Genomic DNA, 12,867 nt, shown 5'->3' on the forward strand with positions numbered 1-12,867 from the left:
AGAGCACATGACAGAGCACATGACAGCTTTAAATAGTGACAGCATACATTCAGCTTTCGCAGAACACCTAATGAACAAAAACCATGTTGTTGTTGTTGTTGTTGTTGTGGTCTTCAGTCCTGAGACTGGTTTGATGCAGCTCTCCACGCTAATCTATCCTGTGCAAGCTCCTTCATCTCCCAGTACCTACTGCAACCTACATCCTTCTGAATCTGCATAGTGTATTCATCTCTTGGTCTCCCTCTACGATTTTTACCCTCCACACTGCCCTCAAATGCTAAATTTGTGATCCCTTGATGCCACAGGACATGTCCTACCAACCGATCCCTTCTTCTAGTCAAGTTGTGCCACAAACTTCTCTTCTCCCCAATCCTATTCAATACCTCCTCATTAGTTATGTGATGTACCCACCTAATCTTCAGCATTCTTCTGTAGCACCACATTTCGAAGGCTTCTATTCTCTTCTTGTCCAAACTATTTATAGTCCATGTTTCACTTCCGTACATGGCTACACTCCATACAAATACTTTCAGAAACGACTTCCTGACACTTAAATCTATACTCGATGTTAACAAATTTCTCTTCTTCAGAAACGCTTTCATTGCCACTGCCAGTCTACATTTTATATCCTCTCTACTTCGACCATCATCAGTTATTTTGCTCCCCAAATAGCAAAACTCCTTTACTACTTTAAGTGTCTCATTTCCTAATCTAATTCCCTCGGCATCACCCGACTTACTTCGACTACATTCCATTATGCTCATTTTGCTTTTGTTGATGTTCATCTTATATCCTCCTTCCAAGACACTGTCCATTCCGTTCAACTGCTCTTCCAAGTCCTTTGCTGTCTCTGACAGAATTACAATGTCATCGGCGAACCTCAAAGTTTTTATTTCTTCTCCCTGGATTATAATACCTACTCCAAATTTTTCTTTTGTTTCCTTTACTGCCTGCTCAATATACAGATTGAATAACATCGGGGAGTGGCTACAACCCTGTCTCACTCCCTTCCCAACCACTGCTTCCCTTTCATGCCCCTCAACTCTTATAACTGCCATCTGGTTTCTGTAAAAATTGTAAATAGCCTTTCTCTCCCTGTATTTCACCCTTGCCACCTTTAGAATTTGAAAGAGAGTATTCTAGTCAACAGTGTCAAAAGCTTTCTCTAAGTCTACAAATGCTAGAAACGTAGGTTTGCCTTTCCTTAATCTTCCTTCTATGATAAGTCGTAAGGTCAGTATTGCCTCACGTGTTCCAACATTTCTACGGAATCCAAACTGATCTTTGCCGAGGTTGGCTTCTATCAGTTTTTCCATTTGTCTGTAAATAATTCTCGTTAGTATTTTGCAGCTGTGACTTACTAACTGATAGTTCGGTAATTTTCACATCTGTCAACACCTGATTTCTTTGGGATTGGAATTGTTATATTCTTCTTGAAGTCTGAGGGAATTTCGCCTGTCTCATACATCTTGCTCACCAGATGGTAGAGTTTTGTCAGTACTGGCTCTCCCAAGGCCGTCAGTAGTTCTAATGGAATGTTGTCTACTCCCGGGGCCTTGTTTCGACTTAGGTCATTCAGTGCTCTGTCAAACTCTTCACGCAGTATCGTATCTCCCATTTCATCTTCATCTACATCCTCTTCCATTTCCATAATATTTTCCTCAAGTACATCGCCCTTGTATAGACCCTCTGTATACTCCTTCCACCTTTCTGCTTTCCCCTCTTTGCTTAGAACTGGGTTTCCATTTGAGCTCTTGATATTCATACAAGTGGCTCTCTTTTCTTCAAAGGTCTCTTTAATTTTTCTGTAGGCTGTATCTTTGTTACCCCTAGTGAGATAAGCCTCTACATCCTTACATTTGTCCTCTATCCATGCCTGCTTAGCCATTTTGCACTTCCTGTCAATCTCATTTTTGAGACTTTGTATTCCTTTTTGCCTGCTTCATTTACTGCATTTTTATATTTTCTCCTTTCATCAATGAAATTCAATATTTCTTCTGTTACCCAGGGATTTCTACTAGCCCTCGTCTTTTTACCTACTTGATCCTCTGCTGCCTTCACTGCTTCATCTCTCAGAGTTACCCATTCATCTTCTGCTGTATTTCTTTCCCCAATTCCTGTCAGTTGTTCCCTTACGCTCTCCTTGAAACTCTGTACAACCTCTGGTTCTTTCAGTTCACCCAGGTCCCATCTCCTTAAATTCCCACCTTTTTGCAATTTCTTCAGTTTTAATCTACAGTTCATAACCAATAGATTGTGGTCAGAGTCCACATCTGCCCCTGGAAATGTCCTACAATTTAAAACCTGGTTCCTAAATCTCTGTCTTACCATTATATAATCTATGTGATACCTTTTAGTATCTCCAGGATTCTTCCATGTATACAACCATCTTTTATGATTCTTGAACCAAGTGTTAGCTATGATTAAGTTATGCTCTGTGCAAAATTCTACCAGACGGCTTCCTCTTTTATTTCTGAGCCCCAATCCATATTCACCTACTATGTTTCCTTCTCTCCCTTTTCCTACTGTCGAATTCCAGTCACCCATGACTATTAAATTTTCGTCTCTCTTCACTACCTGAATAATTTCTTTTATACAAAAACCATAACGCCACTAATATTGAAAGTGATCTACACGTTCTGAAACACAGCAACAGTCTATGCCGATCAAGTAACAACAGAAGAAAATTACTGCATACAAAAGCCTATAGTGGAAAGGAAAAATATAATAAACGAAAACACAACATTTTGCAACAACACATTCTTTACTGCTCTGAGAGAACTGACCCAGGACACAGAACAGAAAGCACACACACACAAGCGCGCACACACACACACACACACACACACACACACACACACACACACACACACACACACAAAAAAAAAAAAAGAACCACTTCCCCATCACACACAGAGACATAAATAAGGAACGAAGGTCATCAAAACTCCCACTATAGTTTTCATAGCCTTCTCACAACATGCGATACATTTCTTGCGACACATGTGTGAACAGCAAGATGGCATAATGTTTTGGATTGTAAACAAAGTGCAATAGTTTTGCTTTTCTGTGTATAGAATTAGCTACATGCCCTCCAACAAATGTGAGTACACGACAAACTAAGTAACAGCCCAGTACACGTCAAAACCTTATCCATAGCACTACTGCACACCAAGTGTATAATGCTGACATAAGTATGTTCACCTTTTAGTATTTGTTTACTAACAGCTGCTCACACAGTTGCAAATGACATGATGTATGCTGAGAGAAACAGCAACAGAAAAAGCACAGAAAACATGCCATAATGTACAATAAATAAGGTAGTATGAAAATATCCACATAAAACTATATTTCAAAAACCAAATGGTTAAAATGTAATAATATGTTACAGTGTTTGTATAACTATTCAATTTTCTGCATGTTTTAGATTTAAAGAACCCACTGCTGATGGCGATATTTGTCACTGAAACTAGTTTGGGGAATAAATAAGTAAACAAAGTGTTTTGCATCAAGACAGACTCACAATTCCCATATTGTGGTTTTTCTGCACAAACACAGACCAAGTGGAAGAGTTGCAAGATAAAGTTATCTTCTGAGACATTGTGAACATCACCCCAGTTTCTTTTCAGAAACATTTCCTTGGCATTTTCTATTGTCTGATGATTGGTCACTGTGTTTTGTACGAAACCAATAACTGTGATGTCGCAGGTTATTCATTATAACTACTTGCATATTATGGTGAGAGAAGCTATCATAATTCCTTAAATATTTATGACATTGATTTGTGTAAAGACTAATGGTAACCACTCAGCAAACAGTTGAAGGCACATTAAACAAACTGGGGATGTTGCTAGCTGCCAGAAAAATCATTCTTCAGAACTGTATAGTATACATACACACATACATACACCTGTACTGTGACCGTGTTGTGCCAACACTGCAACTTGACTAGGGTAACAGGTTGTGTCGAGTGGAATGGCGGAACGAAGAAAGGCCACTGGTAGTGGGAGGGAGGGTTGAGGAAGGGTTGCTGATCACGACCAGCAGCCACACAAAATATAAATTTGACACCAAAGAGCTTTTCACTGGTTTCAGGCTGGGGGGAGTTGTGTACAGCACGCAATGAGATGGGGGATTCGATCCTGTAACCCTCCTGGCCTCAGTCTCTGCTAGTGTCTGCCTCACACTCGCATCCATCCCTGCCCCATGACCCATCTTCATTCATCCTGCACTCACACCCTCTTCTCTGCAGTCTCCCTCTACCTCTGTTCTATTTCCTCCTCTCAATCCAGTCCTATACACCATTGCAGACTGTGGACAACTCCCCATACCTGTAGGCAGAACGAGTTCACTGGTGTAACATTTCCAGCCCATGCATCTCCTGCCTCTACCTCTTGGCTGTCGGCCACGTTCCCAACCCTCCCTTGCACTTTCTATCTGCTTTCTTCCCTTACCCACTCCATTCGACACAACCTCTCAACCTAGTGCAGCTGGAGTGCTGGCGCAATGTAGTTAGCAGGAACAGTGTAGCCTTAGAGGTGTGTGTGTGTGTGTGTGTGTGTGTGTGGGCGCACGTGCGCGCATGAACTTATACCCTAAAGCTCTTAAGTAGGATTTGCCCAAAAGCTACAAATATTCACTCTTCTTTGTGTGCCAATTGATGAGTCAGCCCCTTAATTATTCAGTCAGTTGTTACTTTTACCCCTAAAACTATTTATATTTTACCAGTGACTTTCCATTACTGTATTTATGATGTTGATTATATCTGCACATTCAAATATTGACTGCTCAATATCTCGTCAGTATCATGAGTATCTACTCCTTCCATTACTTTATATTCTATCCTGAACTTTCCAGTATTGTATTAAGAAACATATTCATAATATGTATGTTTAAATATTGCAACTGCTTATTATGGTAACTCTAAAAAATTCTTTAACATTCTATAAAGTTAATACATTACCAATGTGAGAATTAGTTATAATTGTGCATTCACAAATTTCCTAACCTAAATAGGAATATTTCTGGTGTTACAGATATGTACCGTACCAAGAAGAAAGAAGGCTCGGCCTTTATGGATAAATTTCCTGCTGATGTAGAAAAGGCTGAGTCTATGACAGGTGGTGATCCACAGATTCTGTCAGACAGTGAGTTTGCTCCAAAGGAGAAAACAACTTGGAAGACAATATTTTGTGAAGATAAGAAACCTGTATCTCCCACTGAGTGGTTTCCAAAGCCAGCAAAAATGAATAAGAATTCAGCAGTTACTCCAGAAGTGCAAAGCCATAAGCCTACTGTTCGTCGTCGTATAACCCACCCACGTCTTCTCAGAATATTGAGAGGTGAGGAGGCAGATCATGAAGTACGGATCAGGCCGCAGCCCTCTGTTAACAATAGTGCTTCAGAGAAGAGTGCACCCTACCATTGCCCAACATGTGATTTCACTAGTAACCGTCTGAATGTAATCATACTTCATAACAAGTATCACTCAAATATGCCACTAGCTAACCGTGGTCGAGGTAAAGGAAAAGTTTCTTTAAAAGCAGACATTTCATTAGGATCCCCAGCAGGGAGAGGAACTGCTAAAGGTCGAATGAAGCAGAGTCAGAGCAACGTATCTACGGATGGGTCGAAGGAAAGAGATTATCATTCAGACAGTGAACCTCCTATAAAAATAGTTCGAACTAAAGACAAAGTTATCAAAATGGATATAAGTCCAGACAGTTCAGCTTGTGACAAGCTTAATGAAAGAACTGAACCACAAGCTGATAAGCCGTCAGAAAAAAAAATGGAAAGGAAACCTATATTTGGAAAGAGAAGGGGTTCAAAGAAAAAAGAAATACCACCAAAGAAAAAGAAGACAAATGAAGAAATCAGAGAGAAATTGTTGGCAGATTGGGAAGATGATGATGATGATGAACAGGAAGAACAAGAAATTGAGCTATTAAAACAAGTATTAAACAAGAGCTCCAAACCAGAAAATACAACACGAGCTAAAGAGATGTCGTGCTTTGACTTTGATGAGAGTGCAGACTCAATGTTGGATGTAGAGCTTGAAGAGAGAGCTAAAAAGTTTGCAGAGAACCTCAGGTTCCCCAGAGTCACAGAGGACAGAGATTCAGTACAGAAACAAAAGAACCCTGAAGTGAAACAACATCAGTCTTCATTTGCTGTCACTAGAGAGGTTGATACGTGGTCACAGGAAACTGCAGAAGCTGTGGACAATAATGAATCTTTGTTGCATGAGCGACACCACAAGGAAACAGTGAGTACAGAGGACTGTGAACCATCTTCTATATTGGCAAATGAAGATGTGCAGGAAATAATGACTGGCACACATGAAAGGGTGAGTGGCAATGGTACAGAAACGGAAGAAAAGCCCTCAGAAGTAATGAGCTTCACAAATACATACGGAGAGAACATTGACCATAAATTTCTGGAAAACACAGGAATGGATGTGCCACAAAACCCAAGTAGTGGTGAGGACTCTGGCATAAAAGTTAAGACAGAAGACTCAAATGAGTTGGAAGATTTGAAATCAGAATTTGAAACTGTTATGGCAGAAACAGTTATTCCTGATCTGCCAACAGTGCCAGAAAATAGACTCCTTTCAGAAAGAAAATCTCTTTCTGTATCTGAGCTAGATGAAGGAATTACTGAATCCTTAGATGGCAGAGGTGATGATTGTGATTATAGTACAAAACCTGGCGATTCTCCTCAGCATGAGCAAAAAAATGAAAGTTTTTTATCTGAACAAAAAAATTATAAAGACGAATCTCTCACCTTGAAGACAGAATTTTCAGAAACTGAGGAGGAGAAAAATTTACTGGAATCAAACTTTGAATCAGAAACTTATGTTGAGAAAAATGAGTTAGCAAATGTGGAAGTAGTGAAAGACCACCCTGCTGAGAGCAGTGAGAAACAGTTTAAAGAGCCAAATGTGACAGATCAGATGTGTCATACAAGTGAAAATGAAGATGTTCAAAACTTGACTGCAAATGAGGAATCTTCTCCAGATAAAAACTCTGTACTCCCTGTATCAGAAAATAGTTCAAATATGCAAAATTTTCTGCCAACTGATGAAAGAGAAGTAACATCAGATATAAATACTGATGATCAGGTTGATTCTGAAAATCCTGAAGAGATCCCTGAATCTACAGAGCAGAATGAGTTACTGTCTTTGCAAATAAAAGAAACTACTAACAAATTGGAAAGTGAGAATCAAGGAAATTCTGGCAACAAAGTGCTTGCTGGATTATCAGAAGAAGAAATTTCAAAGCCAGTGTCATGTCCAGTAATAGATAATCAAGTTTCTGATGTTGATATTGTGGACAAAGTCGAACCAGATGTTGGGAAAGATTCTTCTGAAACGACAGAAGAGAAATTTGTGTGTGACAGTGAAAAGCTCTCTCTCCAGGAAACTGATACGATTGATGATGATGATGAACTTGATATAAACTCCATGCCTGTAGTAATGACTGATGCTGTTATTAAGGAGGAGTTAGATGTGAAAGACACCATTAAACAATTTTCTGCTATACAGCCAGTTGTCGTTAGTGCAGCAAATATTGATGGACAGTTGTCTTCTGCATCAGTGTTAGTTCCAGCTTCTGCTGAAAGTGGATCTTTAATGACACCTGTTTCTTCAGTGAAAACAGCGCATGGTGGTAACACAGTTTTGAAGATTATAAAATCTTCTCCTGCTCAAGGTACAAATGTTAGTGGTTTAAAGTCAGTACTACCACATAAACCAGGTAGTAAGTATGTAATTATACAGCAGAGCCCTGGTCAACAAGTGCGATATCCTGGAAAACCTCTTCAGCAATGTGTTACCCTAAAAACTATAAACCAGCAACAGGGAAACAATGGTTCAACAAAGAAATTATTGATAATGAAGACTTCACAGAGCACTGGCTCTTCAGAGGTCCAGTCGGTACTTACAACGAGCAGTAAGATTCCAACATTTGGGCAGCGAGTGATCACAAGCTCAGGTGCAATTGTCACTGCAGTTCCTTCTGGTAAAGCAGTTTTACCAAAAGGTGCAAAGATAGTGCCCATGCCTCAACAGCAATTAAAAGTTTTTACAAGTACTGGAAAACAGAAACAAATTGTTGCACCCAAATTAGCTATGCAGAGCACCAAGGCTAAAGTCTCCTTACCCTCTATGCAGAGTCTTCAGAAAGTTAATGTGCTACAGACTTCGACTGGGAGAATTGTGGGTACTACCAGTAAATCAAAGAGCAGTACAATATTGATTCATTCACCACAGGTTACATCATCTGTGCAATCTAAACAAGGCATCATCTCGAGTAGTCACTCCACTCAGAGTGTCCCTCAAGTAAGCCTGAAACCACAGTTAGTAAGAGGTAAACAAATCCCTTCGCCTGGAACATCATTACAGCGTGTTCTTCTGACTACTGGGACACAGTCTTCACTTCAACCACAACAGCAGAGACCAATAATGACAAAACCTTCTTCACAGCAGAGAATGCTTGTGCAAAGGCTACAAGTTCCAAAATCAGCAACTGTTGTTGTCTCTACTGACAGTATTAAAAAGACAACATCAGGTATTAGTACAGGTCAGGTGCCAAATACTTCAAAAATATTACCTCACACACAGCAGAAAGGTACCATTCAGACAATACACCCAAAAGGAAGAGTACTGGCAATACAAAATGCAAAACAGAAATTACCAGCAAAAATTTTACAGCCTGCAAGTGTATCACAGTCACTGCAATCTGTCCAAGTTCTTCAAGCAGCAGTGCCAGCTGAAGCTGCTGAACACCCCGTAAGTGGAACCAATATTCTTATTCCGTCATCGGCATCATCTGGTACGACAGTAAACATCCAACATTCACCATCGTCTGGATCCATATTGACATCAGAACAACTGGCTCAAATGATGGGGACATCAGGACAAATTGCTACAGACTCTGGCACTTTGGTACTTGTTACAATAAATGAATCAGGTAATTTACAACCCTTTGACAATTCAACACTGGTGGCATATGATACATCAGCTGCACCAGATTCTAAAGCAGCCAATGCTCTGTATATTGATTCATCAACTTTGGGATCTCAGAATGATCTCGATAAATTGATATTAACGATAAATAATCAAGCTGCTACTACAAGTGGTGTTGTAAATATGGAACAGCACTCTCCTTCAGTTTCACACGATCAGCAGTGCACTGTCTTCAGTATTGCTAATAATAGCCAGACAGCTGCTCCAGGTGCCTGCAATCAGGACATATTAGCAGCTGCTTTGGCCAATACTGATGTTTTCCAGCCAGAATCCACTAATGTTGTAGGTGATGCTTTGACTATCAACCACCCTGGAAGTCCTGGAAGACTTTTGGAGTCGTCCTCACTCTTAACTGTTTCATCCACAACATTGCATCAAGCTGCTATGCTGCTTCCGTCAGTCACAACTGCTGGGCTGCCTCCTGCAGCTCCAGGTGTTTTAGAGACGTCGCTGACACTCAACCAGCCAATAATGACTCCATTGGAAGTACCATCAGCTGTCACTCATCTTGAAAGTCCACCACCACCACCGCCCTCCACATCAATGCAGTTGACTCAGTCATCTCTTGTTATTCCTACTTCTGCATTTTCATCAATAAATTATGCCCCAGAAACAGCACCATCAACAGAGTCTCCTGTTTCCAGCTCGACAGTGATGAAAGCCTTGCCCAGTTTGCAGCTACCTGTGCAATATGTCTCTGAAGAGGTTAGTGAATCATCACAAATGCAAGATAAAATTGGAGATACAGTTGTTCCCCCTTCTAGCTCAGCTGAAGCTTCACAAAAAAAAGATAAAGTGTTACCTTCTTTTGAGAACATTTCTGAGGGAGTCACAAGTTCAGAGGTTGCTGGAAATTCGTGTTCAAAGTACAGTTCTCTTGGTGAAGCAGCATCTGCACAAGTCCCTGAAATATCGTCGCCTCAGGAAAATACAGTCAATTTCAACAACATCCAGCCAGAATTTCAGCAGATGCCAGAGAGCACATCAGAAACACCGTGTTGTACAAAAAAGCTGACTGACCAAGCTGTCTCTACATCATATGTCACAGATGTTAAAGATAGTTCTGATGGGATAGGTTCTTCTGTCCATATAACCAGCACTCCAGTGGTATTTTCACATCAGCTAGAGAGCACTTCAGAAGCAATTGCTAGAAAAGCTTCAGATACTGCAGCTGCTGAGGAAGAACAATCACCACATCATGAAGACCAGTCATCTGTGAACTGTGTAGAAAGCACATCAGAAAACATGTTAATGGATGCGAATGTGTCAACTCATCAATTGGCTGCTATCGAAGATGCAGAAAGCACGTCAGGCATACCTGAGGAGACAAATTCCAGTTCCACTGCAGTTATCGGAGGTCACCAAATCGTATCATCAGTGTGGGGCGAAAGTGGGAATAATTCAGAAACTGCTCCAGCAAAAGAAGAAAGTGAAAGGTAATGACATGATTTTAAGTAAATTGCAAGCTGTCATTCAAAAATAGAGAGAGTGCAGCTGCAGTAAGTGGGAAAGATTTTAGTTGATAATTCAAAACTGCACACAAATACCAGCATAATGTACATGGAAACTTTTTAAATATTTTTATTCGTCTTTTACTTGATTTTAGTATTCGAACATGAGTTTGAGATCTCATCAAACTTAAAATTGTTTTGGAGTTAAATTACTTATGCTATAAGTTACATGAGAGAACTAAATTGAGCTCAAAATTGAGAGACTCCTTTACTTTTCATACATTAAAGTGGTGTTACTTGTATGTAGATTTGTATTGTTCATGTAGCATTGCTGCGTAGTTTTAAAGGATTTTTATTATAGATATTGTTTGGGTACCATAGTAGTTCGTAGGTGAGGAGCACTTTCAAAAATGAGGTAACAGTGCTTAGTCTCCACACATCTTTCATTCACCCATCTGATATGTGTCTTGTTATTAATGAAATTTGAGTTTGTAAAATGAAACAAGAAAATTTCTTACTTTGTACCCAAAGGGTGTGACAGTAATCAGTAAGACTGTGGTTTTCTTTTATTGTGTTGTATATTAGAATCTCTCTGTAAATATGTCTCCTGTCAGATATCAGAATAGTGTCAGATTTTGTTTTATATCAAATCCTATAGGAACATTTTTATGAAATTTTTATTATTTTATGACTGTTGTAAATATGAAATTATTAATTTCAGTGTAGGCTGAAAATATTGAATGGTGAACATATTTTATTAAAAAAGGTAACTATGATATATATACATTTGTATGTGTGTGTTCATGTGTATGTGCATAAGACAGAGGTTATGTGAATATGAGGTGCCTGACCATTTTGTATACATGTTTGAATGTAATGTGAATGTCTTTTTGTGCTGACAGGAATGAAAAGAATGGATGCAAGTATGCACATAAAGTATCATAGCTTCATATAATAAGTAAGATACATAAAATGTTGTCACCACTGAGTTGCATACTTGGTATTTGAGTGAGTGATTTTATCAGTGATTTTGTACATGTGTGTCAATTATATGTACTTTGTAAAAAATTGTTAATATCCAATACAATAGGTATTTGGCATATGGTATTATGTTTTGTTTCCCTTAGACCTGAAACAACAAGTCCCATGTTCATGATTTTACATACATCCACATGAAGAAAGAAAAAAGGGGAAAAAAGATATTTCAACATGTCCTGTAACATTTGTGCAATACACCACCTAATATGCAGTAAACAGATTTTTATTTTGGCATTGTTTCCAGAAGTCTTTTATTATGTGATTTTCTGCCCTTGCAAATTAACAAAACACTATTTCAGCTGAAATGAAAATATTAAAACAATAAAATATTTAATTTGGCATAAGCTCTTTGGAAAATTGGAAAAGTATTGCATTTGCAAAAGAGTATAAGGACTGGAACTTGACTAATAACCATGCATAATAAATGGCATTAAACTTATGTTATTAAGGGTTACCTTCTTGGAAGCCATACAGGAAAAGGAATTGAAATGCAGGTTTTCAAAAGAAAATCCAAATTACACAGAATGGCATATTAAACGATGCACAGTTAGGATAACATGTAAAAGGTTGGTTCGTAAAGAAGCGAAACAACAGAGTCAGGTGGGAATAAGACGGGGAAGTGTAGAAAGGTCTAAAAAGAGAATGATTTTGTGTGAGGGGAGGCAAAAGTATTGTAAAGTGAATTATTTGGGAAGTCTTGACTCTAAATTTGTTCTTCCTGTCACCATTTCTACAAGTGTGTCCTGTGCCCCTCTTGTTTTAAGCTTTTAAATAAGTGAATCCTGTTTCTAAAAGCTGTTAACAAACAATTATATCAGATGTGTGTAAGAATGGTTAATTTGTCTGCATATTCCAATGATTATGTTTTGTTCTGGACTTCTATGATCACATGAATGTCTTCATATGCAGATAGGCTACAGAATGATCTATTTTCATTTTGTTTGGTGGGTCGTAAAACTGTTTTATGTTTCTGGCAGCTTTTGATACTCTGTAGTGCTTCGCAGTGCTGTGAAAAGTAAGGTGGTGATACAATTCTGAAACTTGTATTCGCACTAATTTGTCACAAATAAATGAAATTCACAACTTCTGTTTGTCTAGTAGCTAGTATGATCATCTTTTTTACGACTTTTGCACTAGGTTAGAAGTTTCATGTAATTCACTGTAGGGGAAAAGTATATTTACTATTGTTCACTGGTAATTATCATCAGCTTTGGAGAGAGTTTGGAACCTTGCTGATTCTAATTAATTTTCATCAATGTACATAAATTGTGACTTTTTCGTGACAATTGACATATTGATATGCTTTTTTTTTTTTTCCTTGCCGTATTATTTCTTATTGTTTTCTTCCACTGT

General features: G+C 38.8%; 1 protein-coding gene across 4 annotated transcripts in view; it reads left to right on the plus strand.

Annotated features, from left to right (window-relative positions):
- Positions 1-12,601, plus strand: part of LOC126412132 (mucin-17-like) — a 76,318-nt gene extending 63,717 nt beyond the window's left edge. For all 4 annotated transcript variants that reach the window (XM_050081578.1, XM_050081576.1, XM_050081575.1 and 1 more), the window contains one exon: positions 5,037-12,601. In XM_050081578.1, the coding sequence (XP_049937535.1) occupies positions 5,037-10,465 (5,429 nt within the window). In that variant the 3' untranslated portion in view covers positions 10,466-12,601. The remainder of the gene's footprint in view (positions 1-5,036) is intronic.
- The last annotated feature ends 266 nt before the right edge of the window (positions 12,602-12,867 follow it).

The sequence above is a fragment of the Schistocerca serialis genome, chromosome 7 (genome assembly GCF_023864345.2).
Source record: "Schistocerca serialis cubense isolate TAMUIC-IGC-003099 chromosome 7, iqSchSeri2.2, whole genome shotgun sequence".
NCBI lineage: Eukaryota > Metazoa > Arthropoda > Insecta > Orthoptera > Acrididae > Schistocerca > Schistocerca serialis.